The 20,255-nt window shown below is 30.2% G+C and overlaps 4 protein-coding genes across 5 annotated transcripts; 3 read left to right on the top strand and 1 right to left on the bottom strand.

Moving 5' to 3' along the window:
- Window positions 1–1,220: 1,220 nt before the first annotated feature.
- On the top strand, window positions 1,221–5,140 carry LOC145751065 (uncharacterized). Its single transcript, XM_082567145.1, has 11 exons — window positions 1,221–1,384; window positions 1,458–1,501; window positions 1,845–1,958; window positions 2,129–2,296; window positions 2,417–2,545; window positions 2,611–2,754; window positions 2,821–2,874; window positions 3,006–3,152; window positions 3,229–3,261; window positions 4,752–4,919; window positions 5,030–5,140. Exons 1-11 carry the CDS (start codon window positions 1,284–1,286, stop codon window positions 5,041–5,043), a joined length of 1,116 nt encoding a protein of 371 aa, XP_082423271.1. The 5' UTR covers window positions 1,221–1,283; the 3' UTR covers window positions 5,044–5,140.
- Window positions 5,141–7,991: 2,851 nt separating this feature from the next.
- On the top strand, window positions 7,992–11,753 carry LOC145750329 (uncharacterized). Its single transcript, XM_082566330.1, has 4 exons — window positions 7,992–8,152; window positions 8,256–8,692; window positions 10,463–10,691; window positions 10,880–11,753. Exons 1-4 carry the CDS (start codon window positions 8,031–8,033, stop codon window positions 11,460–11,462), a joined length of 1,371 nt encoding a protein of 456 aa, XP_082422456.1. The 5' UTR covers window positions 7,992–8,030; the 3' UTR covers window positions 11,463–11,753.
- A 1,890-nt stretch (window positions 11,754–13,643) lies between these two features.
- On the top strand, window positions 13,644–15,604 carry LOC145749818 (E3 ubiquitin-protein ligase Topors-like). Its single transcript, XM_082565682.1, has one exon. It carries the CDS (start codon window positions 13,662–13,664, stop codon window positions 14,952–14,954), a length of 1,293 nt encoding a protein of 430 aa, XP_082421808.1. The 5' UTR covers window positions 13,644–13,661; the 3' UTR covers window positions 14,955–15,604.
- Window positions 15,085–19,050, bottom strand: LOC145749817 (uncharacterized). Of its 2 annotated transcripts, none has more exons than XM_082565680.1 (13): window positions 18,153–19,050; window positions 18,022–18,077; window positions 17,857–17,915; window positions 17,573–17,756; window positions 17,283–17,417; window positions 17,154–17,197; window positions 17,032–17,082; window positions 16,890–16,967; window positions 16,279–16,466; window positions 16,114–16,157; window positions 15,950–16,019; window positions 15,729–15,862; window positions 15,085–15,627 (listed from the first exon to the last, which is right to left on the bottom strand). In XM_082565680.1, the coding sequence occupies exons 1-13, from the start codon at window positions 18,204–18,206 to the stop codon at window positions 15,408–15,410; spliced, it is 1,317 nt and encodes a 438-aa protein (XP_082421806.1). In that variant the 5' UTR covers window positions 18,207–19,050; the 3' UTR covers window positions 15,085–15,407. The 2 variants fall into 2 exon arrangements, with proteins under 2 accessions (XP_082421806.1, XP_082421807.1); XM_082565681.1 differs by having other exon boundaries at window positions 16,890–16,958.
- Window positions 19,051–20,255: the final 1,205 nt, after the last annotated feature.

The raw sequence follows: 20,255 nt of genomic DNA, 5'->3' as shown, positions 1-20,255 counted from the left end.
TAAAAAGCAGTAACAAATTGATTTTAATTACCCAAGCATACTCTAACCCCCTTCAAGAAAAAGGCCGGTTAATTTCTAAAACAATATTAACTTAAATGCACAGTCAATAAACAGTCAATGGAATTTTCGCGTATTATTTTTTTAGATTCCGCTCCCTATTTTTTTACTTTCTCTCAATTTCCGTTCCTTAGGTAACTCATCGTAATGTTAAAACGGTACCGGCAGCGTGGTGTAGTGGTCAGAACTTGCTACAGTACATAAAATCGTTGGCTCGATCCCCACTGCTTTTATATTGTGGGGCCCTTGAGTAAGGCGCTATAAACGGTATGATTTTCTGCTAAGCCAACACTTAATCAATCAGCAGCTTAATTATTGGGCAATTATAATATATAACATTTAAAACTTAAAAAAAAACTCGAGCCTGGTTTGGGTAACGGTTTTTCCTCTATGTTAAGGTCGTAAAGTCAACTTTTTCACATTAAAGGTAAAGATTGCAAATCCCAACATTCTTGTCATAGCAATAAATTACGGACAGATAAAAGTTTCGGATTCGGACTGTACAGTGTTATTAAACCGTCTGCATTTCCGACTTTAACACATACGTGTTCCATTTACGTAAGCTTAGCCGACAAAAGAAAGAACCTACGATTTTTAGGTAATGTAAAAAAACTATTATGACTTTATTTTTTTTTGTGACTTTATTTAAGGAATTTAACAATTACAAATTTAAACGTAGCCTACAAGGGTTAATAGAATGAATTTAAATTGGTAGACAATTATATAAAAAGCTGACGTTTCTATTTGCTTGAGCGTTTTTTCCGAAATGTAAAATTGACATTACTACAATTTTATATTTAAAATAATTTCTAATTTTAAATTTACATCTTTAAAGTGTCAGGTACAGGGCAACATTTTTACTTTAGCAATTTGTTATAATGCCTTAAGGGAAGTTAAATGTTAAAAACGTGTTTTTATATTTACTTAAAAACCTCTTATTTAGCTTGGGGCATTTAGTTCTATTAGTAAAAGGCCGATTTCCAGCCTATGTTATGCGCAAGTCAAAATATTTTACTATATAATTAAAAACGTAGCAAAGTGCCTTTAAGTTGCAAAGGCTTTTAATATTTTGCTACTGTGATTTAGGTATACTTAAAAATCAAACAAATATTTATAAATTTAAAAGAAATTAATATATTATGTAATGTTCATATTATTTAATCAAATTATTTGATTTACTACATTTTAAAAAAATAGTATTTTAAGAAGTTAGAATTTCAATAGAAATGGGATTAAGAGTTGTTGTTTGTATTTTGGCTTTGTCGGCTTTCTGCTCAGCCCAGTTCAATCAAGTTTCTCTTACCTCCTTGCTTAATTCACGTATACCGTAAGTGAACAACAGCTCAAGTCTAACAAAATTTAAAGTTATTGCTTAATTACTTATCTTTTTATATTAACAGAGGGTATTCTACATTTTCAAGTCCCTCCTTTAATCTTGGGGATAGTAAGTGATAATTTTTTTAATATTTTGTTCGAATACTAAACTTTGCGATTAAAAATGACTTTAATTATAGTTTTTACGCCTAAAAGGCCTTTTAAGATAGACGTTTTACATAAATAAAAATGCGCTTGAAATTAACAGAGAAGCATTTTACAAAACCAAAGTAAATTTTGTTTAAATGCTTAGTTTCAGTTCATAAAAAAAAAGTGTTTAAATCTAATTAAGATTATTGTGATGCATTTGTCAAAGCTCAACGGGCTTTGCATTTAAAAGTGTCACCAACACTTGTATATGTATACAAAGTTATATTTAAACGTAAACTTAGTTAACTAATTAATAACTTAAGGTTACAGAAGGTGTGCTTTTCAATGCAATGGTGGACGATGTATTCTTAGGTCATTCAGATACTCTTGTCAGTGCCCACCAGGCCGTACACTATTTTCCAACACCTGTGTACTAAGTAATACTTTTTTTTAATTAATTGTTTTTTGCAGTTTAACTTACAAAGTAGTTTTATTATTTATTTCTATAGTTTAGTAAAGTTTGCTTTTGTCATTTAAAGAATAGAAATCCGCTTCATAAGCAAATTTGCAATTTACGAAAATTGCTCTTGTTTTTTATGTTTGTTAGGCAGAGCTGCAACCCAATACTATTCTTTAAATAATTTTCGACAAAATCCGTTACAATTTTACTATAATCAACTTCGCAATCCTTCATCATCGAACAACTTCTTTGGGAGACGCCCTGCTGCAACAAGACCCACCACCACACCATACCTAACTCAGACTACAGTTCAAAGTAAGATTTACAGGGTTAGTTTAAAACTAAATGGGTAACTTTAAAAATATTACCAAATAACAATTGGAATCAAACTGATACGTATTTAAAAATTTATTTATAATTTTTTTTTAAATACAGGTAATGCTTGTCCTTTTACTTGCCCTACATCGCAATCAACTTGTGTATACGATTATAACATTAATAACTTTCGTTGTATTTGCGAACACGGTGTAGATTGTTTTAGACAGAACACTCCAGCTACAACAGGTACGGTAAACGTCCACTTTACATAATAAAAATTAATTAATATTTTGTTATTTTATTTCTTACAGAACAGGTATCTTCTGTGGAAGTGTGTATGCTATTAAATTGTAGAGCATTTTCAGTGTGCACCCTTGATGACCCAACTCAGACTTATTATTGTGAATGTATTCCGGGATATGAAATGGTTGGAGACGATTGTGTTCAGTTAGAAGGTAACAACATTTTTTGTTAAATTTTATTGTAGTGACAAAAGTATAATATTGGTATTCTTTTTTCAGTAGTGCCACCTAGCGTAATAACGCCAACCGATATAACAGAAAGAAGTTTAGCTGGTAAGATTATGTTCTAATATTTTAATAAAATTGAATTAATTTTTTTTTAATTGAATTTGTAGGGTTTTAAAATTTGTTTGCAAATTTTATCTTAAACATGAAATTTTATAAAAATAAATATTTTTGTTCAGTGGCAACACCCCCAATTCTAACGGCATGTATGGTACTTAACTGTTCATCGTTGTCCAATTGTACCTTTAACGAAACAACTCAATTCTATTTTTGTGATTGTTTGCCTGGATATGAAATGAGAGATTTGTCTTGTGTTCCGTTGCCAGGTATAATAATTCTTTGACAAACATAAGTATTGATCATATCACTTTAAAAAATATAAAAAAATATTTTTTGTTTTAGTCGCTACGACGCCAGAAAGTATTACTACTGATGGTAAGATTTTATTTAAGTTTAGTAGGAGTTTTCTACCACTAAATAAACTAGTTTAATCATTGTGATCTACGTGCTGCACTGTCAATTACATGTTCGGTTAATGTTAAATCGCTTTGTCGTATTATGATCGCAATAAGTATTTGCAAGCCTAGATTTTTCAACAAACAGAATTGTTTTTTTAATGTTATAAATACGCTTTTATTAGGTGCTAATGTACATACATTACTTTTAATATTATTTAACGGGGCGCTAGAAATTGTTGAAAAAAAACAGATGGAAAGGAAACAAATGGAAAGAAAACAAATGGAACGGAAACAAATGGAACCGAATTAAATGTAAAGGAAACAAATGGAACCGAAACAAATGGAACGAAAATAGTTGGAACGGAAACAATTGGAATGGAAACAAATGGAACGAATTTTAATGAAGCGGATTTCTTTGACGGATAACTTTTTGGCGGAAAAAAAATTAATGGAAACAAATGGAAAAAAACTAACGAACCGGAAACAAATGGAACGAATCTTAATTAAGCGGATTTTTCCGAAGAATAGTAGTTTAATGGAAAAAAGGGAAGCAAATGGTAAAAAGCTAATAAAACGGACCCCAATTCACCAAAACAATTATAATTTAAGGTATAATTCTTTTTACTTTAAATTTTACCCCACTTACCCTAATTTTATAATAAACTTATTCTATTATCCTACTTGTCTGTCAAACAACTTGACTAAAATTCCTTTGATTATTTATGTTCAATTTAAATTTCCTTCATTTGTTTTCATTCTTTATTTAATTAACTTTCTTAAAATTATTTAATTTGTTTTCACTTTTAAAAAAATCCGCTTCAAATTAATTTTGCGTTTAAAATCCCTTTTCATAAAATTCTTTCCATTTGTTTTCACTTTTTAAAAATCTGTCTTAAAAATTGATCCGTCAAAGTCCGCTGTTTTGAAATCCGTTCGACTTGTTTCCACTTTTAAAAGGCCGCTTTAAAATTAACCCTTCAAAATCCGCTTTTATGAAATCCGTTCCAATTGTTTTCGTTCCATTTGTTTCCGTTCTATTTATTTCCTTTCCATTTATATCTGTTCCAACAATTTTTTATCAATAGATTCGGCGTCCCCTATTTAACAAGGTTACTCTATAGTATACCAGTCATAGCAGCGGGCTGCGAGCCAAAAGGTTTCGGGTTCGAGCTAGATCAATGCCCTACCATTTGCCCTTTAGCACAGCGTTAAAGAAAATCTTAAAACACGTCCCAACAGCATATCTTTTCCCCAAAAAAAACAAAAAACATTGCCTTAGAGATTTACGGAAAAAAGAAAAAAACATTATTAAACTAAGGTTACTATAGAAGACTATAGTCTAACACCAGTGCCACACTATATGCCCTTGGGCATAGCGTTATCGAGTAGCCTTAAAACCTGTGACTCGTTCATCCTTAAAAAAATAACTAATGCCTAGGATTTAATTATGAGAAAAATTATATTTAGAACTTATTCCGCCACCACCACCTCCACCAGCAAATCAAAACGAACCAGTTTGCGACGGTGGCTGCCCTCCAAACTCAACGTGCGAAAATGATCCTAACGTCGGCGATTCATTCTGCAACTGCAACCCCGACTTTCAATGGGATGGAAATGCATGTAGCGCAATCGCCCGTAAGTTTAAAAAAATGAACAACTTGTTTAATAGTTATAAACAATGTTCAATAGTTTTAATAGTCATAAACAATAATAGTTATAAATAAGCCATAATTTTATTATTACAGCTGTTCTTGGATAACGAAGTTGTTGCAAATAAATCAAATCTGCTCAGCCGTTGCTGTAAATTTGCTGTAACATAGCTATCAACATGCTTATAAATAAAACATTTAACAGCTAAAATCTTTTGTTGCTATATTATAATAGTTTTAATGTTTAGCTGCCAAGTGAAAGTTGAATGATTCCGTATACAGACTACTTAAACCTTTTCTAAATAGCCCAGTTTTTTAAAGAGAATTATGTTTAGTGATCGGACATTTGATTTGAATTGTTGTAACCAAATGTTATAGATTACATGGCCGCTAAACAAAACAATTTTTGAACAAGATCAAAAAAAGAAAGTCCGCTAGTGTGGTATACCGGTCATGGCGTCGAACTACGAGCCGAAAGGTTTCGAGTTCGAGCCGCACCAACGCCACACTGTTCGCCCTTGAGCCCGGGGTTTATAGATAGCTCAGACATGTCCTAAAACCACACACCCTAACTCTATAAAAAACATCAAAAAAAACTATCCTCCTAAAGGGGATATAAAAAAATAAAGAAAGGGGGGCCGGTAAGGTGGTATACCGGTCATGGCGTCGGACTACGAGCCAAATGGTTTTTCAATAAGCCTATTCCCTTAAAGAAATAAAAAACATCGAAAATTTTCCTATTTAGCTAATAAAACTAATAACGAACCTATTTGACCTAAACCTAGATGGAATAACCCACATATAAACTTTACTACAAAATAATTAAATACAGTTACTATAAAATTTCTTCATTTTCATTTTACAGGTCGATTGAAAATAATAACAAAAATAAATTTAATAAATAAAAACTAATGGGACAAACAAAAAAAATAATAAAACGGACATAAGGTCGGAAGGCACCAGTTTTTTTTGAACAAAATTTTTTTGTCGGTTATTATAACAATTAATAACAACATTATCATTTCGGATGTTATTAGACATTTTTAAATTTTAAGATCGTGTTTTCCCTTAAACAAAGGCAAACCATGTGGAGTAACGCCTGTTTGTGATTAAATTTACCCATTTTTTATGAATAATTATAAAAAAAGAACCCTGCATCTCGTTTTTTAAACGGTAATCAAGAGCTCTTAGTATTTTATATTTTAGGGTAACCAACATTTGTAATTATTTGAAATAGTTTAATCCATGTATTTTTATTTTAAAAGAATGCCTTAATACATTGTATGATAATTTACTTTATTTCTATGTAATTTGTAAAGGTATGCTTAAATCTGCGTAATTAAAGTTTTCTGTTTTAAGCTTTGTTTCTCTAAAATCATAGAATAAACTGTAAGTGAATAGTTAGCAAATAAAGAATCAAATAACTTAATATTAAATTACGATGGCCACAATGTGATATTAAGTTACAATAGCCACAATGTGTTTTCTTTTATTAATAAATGATTAACACTACTTGGTTCTTAACTAAGTATGAGTAAAATAAATAGTAGTAGTAATATAATGTGCTAACTTACAATTAAAAATAGTGCACACGGTCATTTTATAAACCAGGTACAAATTCGATTTGTTGTTGCCTATGCTTAAGATTATACTTAGACAAACAAAAGAGTCTAAGCGAGGCGCTTTTTCTCTTTGATACGTATATAGGAAATGATGATTTTATGTTACCTTTCTCTTTAAGCTTGGCTAGATTACTCGCTAGGTTTTTAAGTTTAGTTTCATATAAAAAAGAACAGTATAATAAATAGACTATAGTGGAGCTTTATTATGTAGAGGTTTTCGTTCAGCCCGCTGAACACATTGTTATTCAAACGATACGGTTTCTCTGCCGAAATAATACTGTAGGTGTAAGAAAATATTTAACGGTCTGGTAAACTGCCTCTAGAATACAAATGTGACAGAAAAAGCTGAACGTTGCGTAAATAATAATAATAATAATAAGATTAGCATAGAACTTTAATCTGCTAGAAATATAAAAAAATTATAAATATACACGTATTAATAAATAGGATTAATCTCTTTATTTGTGTTTAAAGCTATAGAAAACCCACTCAAGGAAATATTAGCTACCGTTACAGCTGCATAGCGTTTTGTTTGACTATGTTATATAGCATTTACGGCAAAAGTTTTATAGTGGTTTTAAATACAGGTAGCATAAACTTTATAAATTCATAAAAACATATAATTCACATCGCTATAAAATTATAAACTAATAACATTCTAAAAATTATGCGATTGTCGTTTTTAAACATTAAAGTAAAATGTTTTCTATTTAAAATTTCCTTTAACATACCTAAACCTTATTGTTTAGTTAGTTAATTAGGAGAATAGCTTTTAAGTTTATCGGGAAAATCATTTAGCGCCCACAGTCTGAATAAAATGAGTTAACGGTCAGACGGTATTTAAACCATTGGGCGTAGTCAAGAAATGGACTAATATAAAAACCTGATTTTAAAAGAATTTGAGTAATACGATCTATTTGGTTTGTTGAATTAGATAAAACAACAATAAAGGGCGTGACATAAATATGAATACCTTTGTGTGTCTGTTGATTACATAAAGGGGGGAATTTCTATAATAACAAAGGCAAAAAGTAAGGGAAAACGACATTTTTTTAAAACCGAGAAACAACCGCCTTTTGATATTTTACAGATTACGCAATTTAGCTCAGTTTATTATTTTTATATAAAGCTTTTAACGTGTGAAAAACTATTGTGTTGGTATAGATTGCACAAATAAGATTCAGTGTTTGTAAAATATTGCATCAGAACTGATTCATGTCCAATTAAAAATGCTTTTTTTAATTTTGTTAGGTAGTAAGCCCATACAAAACTAGATATGACGTATCATCAACATTTTGAGTTTATTGCATCATTTAAAATAAATCAGATTTCATTTTTATCTTACTATAATAAGCCATGTATTTTACGTACAAACGTCGCATATATTTTATAACAAGTGTGATAATATTAATATTTATATTACTAATTCCAGACTCTGTTATAAAAAGTAGTTTACTATTAGTTGCTATGTAAGAATGCCCGATAATGCTCAGTGCAAGCTTTGTATTACTTTGTCGGTCGTTGTTGCTTTGTTTATGTGCCTTCAAACTTACTTGATTAATTTTAACGCCATTGTTTTAAAAAGAAGAAAATTTGTGTAAGTTGAAACTGTTGATTTAACAATTTTTTTTAATTGGTTTATATAATTATTAAATATTTAAGTATGATAATTCTACATACGTTGTATTTATGTTTTGTAGATCCCAGCAAACAGAACCAGTATATTATAATGACCCAAAGAAATCTGTTGACGATATTCATACATTACTTAAAGCATTTGAGAAAAACAATAAAAAGGTGAATTCATACGAAGGCAAATTTGCCAAACTTCCCTATCAAAATCCTGACGAAAGTCGCGAGTTTAACAAAAGAAGTTCAATTAATTTGGGGGACATTGCTAAATGCAATTTTACTATAAAAAACGTTTCTGACGGCGCTAATCAAGGCAATAAAGGGCCAACATCTCTTTTAAATGAGAAACAAGCCATAAAATATCCGACTAACTCAGCGCCCAAGTATATTTCCTTATTAGACCCAGAACGACAAATTCCGAAAGTTAAAATAACGCCGTGGCGTGTTTTGCAGTCGATGGGAAATTCCAAGGCAATCAACGATGGTTGTTATCGACCCCCCACAGGTAATTAGAATATATTTATTTTTGTTTCAGTAGATTACTAACGTTTTCCTTTGTATATTCACACGAAATTGCCCACATGTATTAGAAAAAGTTTGTTTTTTTCTTTACTTTATAGTCCAAACAAATGATAAAACGTATAATAATAAAAAAGTGCAAAAAAATAGATATTGCTAAAAAAACAATCATTATAAAAATTGGTTTCCACTTTCTTAGGTTTATGAAATTTCTGTTAAACAATAAATAAATAACATGTTTGTTAAAAAAAATTACAATTATTTTATTAAAATTGGGTTGGCAATCACACTCACAACACGAAATGTAGTTTCGTTTTCGTAACTTAATTAACGGCCCATCGCCAAACAGACCGTGAACATAAGAGCAAACGCTACACGCACGAAGAAAAATATTAACTCATGATTTGTAAGAAACATCTTTACAGACAAGTTTACCTTAAAATCTAACTTTAAAAAATAAATATGATTACATTATTTCAGGTATTTTAAATTGTCTAATTTTTAAAAGCTATTTGATTTAGTTGTATTATGAACGAATTTTCGGTTTTACGTTTTTGTGGTCTTTAATGTACACCTATAGGTGCGTTAGAATAACACATCTCCCATTGTTTTGTTGAAATCTTTATTGGTTTTTACAACATTACAAAACTATACCTGGTGTCGTAAAAACGAATTTCGTATTCTAAATGAAAGTTAGGTTTATTTAAGGTCTTTTGTTTGTTTTTTAAGTTGGTACGGTTACGTGCATTAGGGCCTTTGTAAACTTCGCTAAAAACGTATTTTTATTAAAACAAAAAAATTTTGACATGATGTTTCGGTCTATTTATTTTCGTTCCGTTCATTTCTGCCCGGTTTATTAATTTCATTAGATTTATTATATATATTTTTTTAAGTTTATTTATCACGATTCTGTAAACTCGATTTTAAAAAATTGTTTATTTGAATAATATTTTATTAACCAAATATTTATAGCGGTTTGTAGCTTCATGACCAAAAAGCATTTGACCGAATAATTTTTTGACCAAAAGCAAAATTTTGAAAACAACATTTTATTAAAATTTATAAAACAACATTTTTGTATAAGTTAAATTGTTATGTTACAGAGTTTTGCAATTTTAAAGTGGTGTATATAGCATGTTAGTATAGTTGACAATGAATCACAAAATGGCTTTAGAACCTTAAAAAATGTCTGTGGTACTTAGAATTTAATTTTTTTAAATACTGGAAAATGATTAACATAAAAACAAAGTTACCATATTTTTTGTGTGACGTAGAAAGTACCAAGTAATGTAGTGAATGTATACAAGTAAGTCTTTCTACGTCATCACAAACAGGGCTTCCCTTTTCTTTTTTTTAATTAATTTAATTTTTTTGAGTTGTATAACTTAAAAAGTAGGTGAAATTATTTAAAGTTAAAAGCATTTTTGTGTTGAGTGACATCAACTTTATTAAATTTTGAGTATAAAAATATCGGTAATATAATTATGACTTTAACGGGATTTTTCAGTGGTGGATTAAAGTAAGCTAGGATGACTAGAATTGTTGTGTCAGGGCTATCGCTTTTGATTAATTGTCAGCTCTACATTCATGATTTTAAAATTATCTCTTATGTTTTATATATTTTTGAAACTGTGTTTGCATTATAGGCGCGGCTTAAACTAAATACCTACACTGACTTATACTTATATTAACTTTTCAAACTTTAACTTTTCAAAGTTTTTTTTTAATTTTTCTGATAATAATTATTTTTTTTTAGGTAAATCAAACTGGAAAATTCTTACTGTTGTAAAATCTTGGGTTATTAATAGAGATAATAGGATGGCAATAAGAAATACCTGGGGTGGGATCAATCGAATCAAGGGAATACAAAGTGAAGTTATTTTTCTCACTGCTCGCTGTCAAACTCAAACTGGCGACGTTTACTTAGGCGTAGAGAATGCAAAATACGGCGACATTCTTCAAGTTGATGTAAAAGAGGATACAGCGTAAGAAATATTATATTGTGCACAAATCAATAAAATATTTTTAAAAATATTAAAGAAATAATTAATTTATTTTGTAATAACTAAGTTTGTCGTTTATATTTAATTTTATTGTAGCATTTTATTATAACCAATATCTCATATTTAGTAAAAACATTCGCAATTTTTATATTTGATTGATTTATTTGCAGTGAATTCACAGCGAGGGTTTTAGCTGGAATGAGTTGGGTTTCGGCCAATATGGACCCAGGTGTAATTTATTCGTCAACCGATGATAACATGTTGGTGGAGCTTGACGCCTTAACAAACTATGTTCAAACGGTTATTAACAGGCAGCCGAAAATTCGCAAAACTTGTTCTGTAAAACAACTTTTTCCCTTTCTTTGTATATACCGGCTACGTGAAAGTGCCAAACCAAGTAGAAACTCTGGTAGCCCTTGGTATGTATCGGAATCGGATTATCCCCCGGACGTACTACCAAATCACTGCCAAGGAGGTTTTTACACAACTTCCGTATCAACTGTCCGTGTAATAGTAGACGTTGCAAAAAAAACAAAAATTATGAGTTTAGATTCTGCATGGATAACCGGTATTTTACGACAAAAACTTAAAATGGGTGAAAATTCAGTAGTTCCTCCACCAACTATTACATCGGCATTTCCTGTTGTTAAATACTTTGAAGAAAGTATCGCTAATTTTATTCGCACCCATTGGGTTTCGTATTTGGCAGATATGAAAGAGCGAAACTTAAATTTTACCCAGCGAGTTCCTTAGCGCAGCTTGTTGGTAAAAAAAATTTAAATTTTGCAGACAATAAAACCAAAATTCCTGACCCTCAAATTATTTAACCTGGAAATATAAACCAAGCGGTTTTCACCTGGATTCCATGTTTTGTAGTTTGGTACTGCCCTGATCTGTTTACTTGTTTAGCGTTGGAAATTTTGATTAATACATATTTGTTAATTTATATCTACTATGCAAACTTTTTTTCTTTACACTTCCATGTCAAGTTTAACCATTGCAAGATTTTTAACATTTTGTCAAAATAAAACAATTTTTACCGTACATTTTAGATTTTCGGCGATATCGATGCGGTAATTGACACCGTCTCACTATATGAAGAGATTATGCTGCACAAATAATTTTTTGTAACAGAAATTACAAAAAAAAAATTATTTATAAATGATTTTTTTAATCTAGCTCTTTAACAAAAGGTAGTAAAGCAACTTTTTTTTGTTATTATCGATAATACGATTACACTATTACCGATATTTCACTACTTTCACTTTACTATTTCTTACCGCAACCGGGCGGGCTTTTAAATTAAAAATAAAAATCGCAGTTTTGAAATTATGTATTAAATCTTGTTAATTTTTAAACTAAATCTTGTTAAATTTATATATATATATATATAAAATGCTTAGGAACCTAAAATTCGGTAAAATGTCATTTTCGGTCAAGGCTATCAATTAGCCTTTTTTTCCATATTGACTTAGGGTGATAGGTTTTTATATACTGTTATTGAAGAAAAGTGTGCTATTATGACGTGTTTGAGCTATCCGTTAACGCCGGGCTTAAATGCGAATAGTGTAGTGTAGAGTTACTAGATTTTATTGTTGTAGTTATTTTGGTTGGTTATTTAATTTAACTGTTTAATTTGATTTGACCCCGTTTACCGACTCATTTTATTATGATTATATTTGGTTTGGTATTTTGTTTAAGTTTTAGTTATAAACGACAAGACGTTAACAGTAATACTTTTATTGTAATACGGCAAAACACTTACACGGTTTGATTAAAAGTTACGTTACAAGATCAGCTAGATCGCTAGACTGACGTTAAAGTAACAGTACGGTTTGTAGGTCCAGTTATTGCGAGATGCGACGATGCGGTGGCCAACTATCGCTAGATTGGCCCGACGATGTAACGATGACCAACTATCGGTAGATTGGTGAAGAATGTTTAAATTGTTCCAGTATTTATAGCACAACCGAAAGGCAATAAAAGTTCGTTCGTTGTAAAGCCGCTGGCTTTCTACGTACAGGTTACGTGGTTAATTCTCGTTAAGGGCGATTTTAGAGTGCATTGTTTGAAGTTGACGCCCGTTATAACAAGAATAATTGTTGTACGTGTCCGGTCAATGACATTGCACTGGCTTGAACTTAGAATTGATTGTAATAGGCTTACTACAATTGATTCTACAGTAGCAATTGTGCGGGTCGAACACGAAACCTTTCGGCTCGTAATCCACTGTCCTCGCCGCTTGACCACACTACCGGACATCAGTTTGCCATAAATCCCTACAAAGCGGGTTGGAAAATGCGCTCTGTTTGCTGACCGATATATTAGTATATATTAGTTAGTATCTCTATAGCAGTGGTCGGCAACCACCGGGCCACGGCCCGGTGCTGGTCCATGAGCAATACGTCACCGGGCCGTATTTTTTTCCAGGTTAATGCTTAGAAACAGAAACGTCTTTTCTTTTTGACTTGTAAGCTTATTTTGTCGTAAAAACATTTAAAAATGTTTATTATCGATTTGATAAAGGAATAAATTGCTTTAAACTTATTTGCGTATCTTGAAACATCATTTTTAGCTAAACACCCGTAAATGTAAAAAAAAACATAAAGGGCGGTCCGCGAAAAAGAATTCAGTTTTAAATCGGTCCGCAGTGCGAAAAAGGTTGCCGACCCCTAGTAATAATAAGTCGACATGCACTAAAAAATTATAACGTTTTATGGTGTAATTTATAGTGGCACATGTGCCATACTTCGGTTACGACACCCTGTTTTTTTTTAAGACGACGCTAATAGATCCGTTTTTGTGTTTCGAAAGGTTTGGTAATTTTATGTAATACCTAGGAATTTAATAGTTAAACTAGATATTTAGGAGTTATAACATTTAATGAAATAAAAAAATTACATAACAGTTTATGTGCTATTATTTGATAGGAAAAAGATAACGCACTTTTTAATGAATAAAACTAACATCAAAACAATATTTGAAAAAACATCTGAAGATGTTACGAATAAAAAGAAAAACAGTTCAACAATTGCATTGCCACCTTCAAAATGGGATAATTCTTCCAAAATAACCAACGAAGAATGTATTTCTAATGAAAAATGTCCTATTTGCCTGTCACAGATTGAAAATAAATCAGTTACTAATTCTTGTTTTCATGAGTTTTGTTTTCAGTGTTTAAAAGAATGGGCAAAAGTTAAAAGCGTTTGTCCTTTGTGCAAATCTACTTTCCAATATATAATTCATAACATTCGCTCCGATACTGATTATGATGAGTATCAAGTTGCATCTCAACCATCTCAGCCTATTTTATCTTCCGTAGAAAATTCCAATAGGCCTATAGGCAATAATGTTACTCGACATTTTGATGCTGAAGGGTGGAGAGAAAATTCGGAAAGACATGAAAATTTTAGGGCTGCCATGATAGCATGTACAGATGTTAATATAATACACCAAAGGCGAATGTTTTATAGAAATGGCACCTTTGCTCAAACTTCAAAGAATAAGAAATGTAGAAAAAGAAGTATTTCCTCAACTTTTTTTTTGCAAAATCCAGCTCAGAAACACAGGCTGGTTCCATGGCTAAAAAGAGAGCTTATAATTTTGTATGGTGCCAAAAAATTATTACTGATTAATAGAATTTGTGAATTATTGTTATCGGCCATCTCACACATTGAATTGGACTCTGATGAATTTAGAGATGAATTTCAACCTTATTTTGTTGATGCAACTGAGCAGTTTTTACATGAATTTACATCATTTGCAAAATCCCCTTATGATATTAGTGAATATGATCAGCACACAAAGTACAAGTACAAAAAAGCTCGCAATACAATGCTAAATTTATCTGCCGAAACGGTTCTTTCTCCACCACTATTTCGTCAAGCTAATTCAAATGAATTTGTTACAAGACTAAATATAGGTTCAACTTTAAACCAAAGCCTAAGAGAGCATACTAAAAGAAAAAAGACAATGCAAAAAAAATATTGCAAAACTCGTGTGAAGCATATTTTACCAACTGAGACTTATGTTATATCTTCAAGTGAATCATGTGATGATATTAAATTTGTAAAAGTAATTAAAAGGCCTGGTTTAAAAAAACCAGACGAGATTGTGAATTTGATTTCCTCATCGAGTGATAACAGCACACCAGGCCCAAGTACAAGCAGTGGAATGACATCGTTGGCTTCAGTTCCATTGTATTCAAATAACAATCTTTCCGACTCATGTCTAAGTTCAGATTAGATTTACCTTTTATAAGAGTTTCAACTAAAATTTAGGCTTTTTTTAGGAAAGTCTATAAATTGAAAAATTGCTTAATAGTTATAGTAAAACTATACCAATTTATATATATTACATTTATTTGTTGGCCTGTACAATTTAAAGGTTTTAACTTTTTGTATTAATATTCCAATTATTAAAAGTTGATGAGTCAATGCTTTTTAATTTAAACTTGTAAATGTGCAATTTGTTTAGTTAAAAATCAAACAAAGGCTTAGATAAAGTTTTTTATTTTTGTATTTTAATAAAAGTTTGTTTTAATAAGAAACACCACTGGCTCATATCTTAATTTAGGTCATCAAAAAGCCTTTAATTGCTTAAAAAAGGTAAAGATGTAATTGAGTACAACATCTTACAATCAGTTAGTTTTTAACATATTATAAATGCTGACAAAACAGAAAAATAGATCACTAAAACTTAAGTTTTTTTTTTAAAAAATCCCATTAGTGTTGACTGTTTACCCTTTTTCATAATCTCCGGCTTAGTTTTTTTTTCAAACAATGTTGATTGTTTTTTCTTTGTAGCAACAGCAGGTTTCTCATTATTGTCTGAATCACTTGAGCAAGGAATTTCCTCCCAAACTTTTTCAGTAAGCATTGATCCATCGTCAGTTGTATAAGTATGAGATTTTAAAACTCTGGTTACATAAAAAAATTACCTATGATATGAGTTTCTCTAATGATTTTTTTAATAATTTAATCTTTTTTATATACTAAGAATTGCTTTTATTAAAACTACCTTCTCTTTTTTGGATTTTCAACACTAGTTTTTGGAGAAAGAGGCCTCTTTTTAACTAAAGAAGGTGAGGCGGGAATCACATCATCGTTAAAATCCATTTCTTCATTTTCTTCTTCACTACTGGATGACAATTCCTGCACAAATCCAATTAACACTTTATTAAGCTAAAATTTAAAAATCAATTTTATTAAATTATGAACTGGGTGTATTGAAATGAAAACCTGAATTCTTTTTCTTTTTTTAGCAGTTATTGCATTAGATTTCAGCTGATTTTGTTTCTTATGTGGTTTTCTTAAATTATATAAAAAATAAAGTTTAAAATAATAATTAAATAGCAATTTGGTTTGATAAAAATTTGGTTTTAAAATAACAAATACATTCTTACTTTGTTGAACTCTTTTTAATTGTTGTTTTCTTATCAACCATCTTCTAAATAGGTAACAAAAAGTTTTAAAAAATTGTTAAGAATGCTTTTTATAAACAGGAACTTCAAAACATATTTTTCATAACCTGCTTTAAAAAATGTTAACTTTTTTAACAGTTTTCTAACCTTAGTTGTTTCATCATCTTTATTAAAAGAAGTGTTATGTGTTATTTCATCTAACAAATCTGTAGGTGGTGATTTAACAACTTCTTTGGATGAACCTTTACTATTTTCTTCTGGGATTTTTGCTTGGCTAGTAGCAGATATTTCTGGCAATGCTTCTTTAATCTGTTTTGCAAATAAATCAATTTTTCCTAAAACGAAAAAAAAAAAATTATTAATTTTATTGCTATATCCACTTCTTTTTTTAGGTTTAACATTTTAAGACAGAAAGTTAATTGCATAACAAGTTAATTACATTTTATGGATATTAAACACAAAGTCGGCAATGTTTTTTGTTCGTAATATGTATAAAGAGCAGTGCATTAGAAGTTGCCTTGACCTTATTGTCAAAAATCAACAGCATACTGTCATAGAAATGATGTGCAAGTATAATTTATTGTTGGCAGTATAAAAGGTATATTTGTTACTTTTAAAGTTCCCTTAACAAGAGTCTTCTCACTAAGTTTCGGCAAAATTTTCCATTACTTTTATGCCTCAAAAATTTTTAAAACCTAAAAAAGTAGCATCATTCTATTTTTTTTCGAATAACTCTTATAGAAAAAATCCACATTTACCTTTTGCCATGAAAGCCTGCATCCCTGATGACGGTTTTTTTGATAAAGTTTTCTTTTCTTCTATTTTTTCTATTTTAACTACAATTATTGAAGTACATAAAATATTTATTTTTAATTATAACTTAAAAATGGTGGTATTTACCTTTTGCATTTATATCCGCTTTTACTGGTGCCTTCTTTTCAATTTCTGGTTCTACAAAGTATTTATTATTACATTCACTTTAACTCCCAATAGTAATTGTAATAATGTGTTTTTTGACTAACCTTTTTTAATGCTTTGTTTTACCGAAAACATGGATTTTGTTGGTCTAAAAAAATAATTTATGATATATTTTACATACATTATTAGTTAAACTATATTACTAAAAAAAGCTTTTAAATATAAGTATATACTTTATTTGTTTCGCTATGTTGTGGTTTTTCATTGTTAATACATCTTTATTATGGCTGTTTCTCATTAATTTTTTTATTTCCTGATATTCAGCACTGGATAATCTTTTTCCACCATTAAAATATATTCCACCATAGCTGAAATACACACATTTTTTATTTCTTTATTTCTTAATAGAATTTTTTAATGCGAAACTAAATATTGCAAATCATAAATTTAATAGAGAAATTTAAGGTTATTCTATTATTTTACTTACAAAAATAAAAATTTAATGTAAAAACAAGTTTCCTACGTTGCACTTTGATATGGATTTTCTTTTATGACATCATAGTCAGTTAAATACAAAGTTGTACATGTTGGTTTGCACTTCTGTACACTGTATGGTGAGCAGTAAATCAGATTTAAAAGTTTTGATTTTGCTAAATTTAAATCCTCATCTTTTACTAATTGTACCAAAACTCCACATTTTGTGCGACCTAAATTATATAATAAAAACATGTTTTTCTAAAATTAATTTGTCAAAAGTTTTGCTATTCAAAGTTTTTAAAATAGAATAAAATTTTTTAAATGCTTAACCTGTTAATGCATAAACCACTGAAATTTCCTTTTTTTTCTTAATGTATTCAGTTAAAATTCTAAAAACAAAAAATGGCTTTAAATGGGTTAAAAGTGATAGCTTAACCAAACCTATTACAAAAATGGCTAAAAAGTAACTTAAAAATGTTATTTAGTTGTACTTACTGTTTTGCTTCGACAACAGGCAATGCAAGTTGGTTGCTTAAGGATTTATAGCTAACCTAAACGATATATTTATTAATTATTTATTACCATCAGATGATACAGCTACAAGCAATTTAATTTTTTTGACTTACAATTTTGTTCTCGTTTTCAACTAATTCATCAATAACTGCATAATATTTCTCCATATTTTTTTTACAAATAACTTAAAGTTATCTATTTACTTAAAACTATGCAACTATGGTTAAGATAAAACGAAAACAATATTAAGAAAATGTTCGGGCACCTTTTTAACCGGGTCCCTCTAATTAGGCTGTGTGCACTTTGTATAATGTATATAATATGTACAATAAAGGTAATAATGTAAGTACACATTGTTAAACTATACTGGCAGACTGGATGGGTAAATAGCCTGTGTCTGCCCGCTGTCTGGTTACCCATTTGATACTTATGCCTGTATGCCATTGCCATTCTACTTGTTTTCTACCAGCATGTATTAAATTATATTTTGATATGTAAGATATTCAAGTTTTTTTTTTATATATCTTTGTCCTTGATGTGGGAAAGTCGAATGCGCAACCTAAACATAGAGTAACATTAGTTACTTCGACCCAGTCGCAAATTGCCTGTTGCAGTTTAGGATATTCAATTATAGTTGCCAGATAACCATGATGCTGAAGTGCTGGCTCAGCAGGAGTTCATACCGTTTATAAAGCCTTACTTAGGACGCAACAGCAATAACTTACTGGGGATTAAACCCACGACCTTATGTGTGGTTTAGTAAGTGTTCTTACCACTACACCACGCTGCCGGTTTAGTAGTGCATTAAAACACGTAGCAAAATTAACGTATTAATACACGCAGCAAAATTAACGTATCATTAAAATGTTTACTATTATTATGTGAACAATACATTTGATTTACCAAACAGTTATCATTGTAAGCAACAGTTAGCTATTATTTGACCTGACAGAGTGAGGTTATAATCAAAACCTCAATTTTACTTTTAATCACATTTTCCCGCCCTTAACATTACCCCCATCTTTCTGCCAGAGAGCTGGCAGAGAGTAGCAGAGAATTTTGCTTGGGCGAATAACCATAATAATAGTGATTCCAAATATTTTTTCATCTTACAATACAAAAAAGAACTGTGGTAAAATACCCCCTTTCGTAAAAACAAATTAAAATCAAACCTAATATAAAATAAGTTAACAACATTCTTAACACTTTTAAATAAAAATAAAATTAAACAAAACATTAAAAAATTGTCAAACGCACTAGATAATCTTTAAACTTTTGTACTAAACTGGAATACGTGTTGTCACTGATGTCACAAATCAGGGGTTTTAACAACTTAATTATCATGTCGCTCAAATTTATTTTACAAATTTTGTGAAGAACAACGTACCCAACAATAACATTTTTTTAAAAAAATAAACAAATATTAGAAAGGGGTCAAATGCAAGTGTAAACTTTGTATTTTCGTAATATACGCTATATAAGTGACGTCTATACGCTATATAAGGTAACGTCACAAATTGGGGGTTTTGACAACTTACCTATCATGGCGTTTTAATTTATTTTTTTGTTTAATTTTATTTTAATTTAAAAACGTTAAGAATGTTGTTTGTACGATTAAAAAATATTTGGAATCACTATTTTTTTTCGATCGAGCAAAATTCTTTGCTACTTTCTGCCAGCTCTCTTGCAGAAAGACAGTCCTCTTATTTTGTCTTACTTAAAATTACCTGAAAAGACTACTTTCTGCTGAAAATTATAATTTTTTATAAGGCGCTAAATGCATTTATCCGGTGCACTAACAGCATATTTTAAAGGACATTTTTAAATTTAAATGATAAATTTAGGCAATTCACATATACACAAGCAAAAATTAAGGTAAGTTTAAATGCAATTACCCTGATTAAATAGTTAGCATATTATAGTTACCACTTCTGTTCTTGTAGCCAGACAGGTGGAGTCATTTTAAATGAAATAAGTAGCTAATATACACAAACTGATGCAGTTATCTGGTTATACGAATAACAGCCAGAGAGGGACTATACTAAAGTACGGGATGAGGGATAGTGCGGGACCGTATGTAAACGTTAATAAAAATCCGCGGAATACGGGATGGAACGGCATTTTTGTACTTTACTGCGGAATAAATGCAGTATTCACCTCAAGGTCTTAGGGATAATGCGGGATTGACTTTAAAGGCATAGGAGTAAATAGAATGA

Source organism: Corella eumyota, chromosome 4 (assembly GCF_963082875.1).
Source record: "Corella eumyota chromosome 4, kaCorEumy4.1, whole genome shotgun sequence".
Classification (NCBI taxonomy): Eukaryota; Metazoa; Chordata; class Ascidiacea; order Phlebobranchia; family Corellidae; genus Corella; species Corella eumyota.
The sequence above is the reverse complement of the archived record's forward strand: the minus strand, read 5'-3'. Positions and strand labels throughout refer to the sequence as shown.

Coding starts and splice junctions, on each gene's coding strand:
- LOC145750329 (XM_082566330.1), top strand. CDS start 8,031: ATGCCCGATAATGCTCAGTGCAAGCTTTGTATTACTTTGTCGGTCGTT. Junction 8,153..8,255: donor TTAAAAAGAAGAAAATTTGT/GTAAGTTGAAAC, acceptor TATGTTTTGTAG/ATCCCAGCAAACAGAACCAG. Junction 8,693..10,462: donor TTGTTATCGACCCCCCACAG/GTAATTAGAATA, acceptor ATTTTTTTTTAG/GTAAATCAAACTGGAAAATT.
- LOC145751065 (XM_082567145.1), top strand. CDS start 1,284: ATGGGATTAAGAGTTGTTGTTTGTATTTTGGCTTTGTCGGCTTTCTGC. Junction 1,385..1,457: donor TTGCTTAATTCACGTATACC/GTAAGTGAACAA, acceptor TTATATTAACAG/AGGGTATTCTACATTTTCAA. Junction 2,755..2,820: donor CGATTGTGTTCAGTTAGAAG/GTAACAACATTT, acceptor TTCTTTTTTCAG/TAGTGCCACCTAGCGTAATA.
- LOC145749817 (XM_082565680.1), bottom strand. CDS start 18,206: ATGGAGAAATATTATGCAGTTATTGATGAATTAGTTGAAAACGAGAAC. Junction 18,078..18,152: donor TTGAAAACGAGAACAAAATT/GTAAGTCAAAAA, acceptor TATATCGTTTAG/GTTAGCTATAAATCCTTAAG. Junction 16,020..16,113: donor ATTAAAAAGAGTTCAACAAA/GTAAGAATGTAT, acceptor ATATAATTTAAG/AAAACCACATAAGAAACAAA.
- LOC145749818 (XM_082565682.1), top strand. CDS start 13,662: ATGAATAAAACTAACATCAAAACAATATTTGAAAAAACATCTGAAGAT.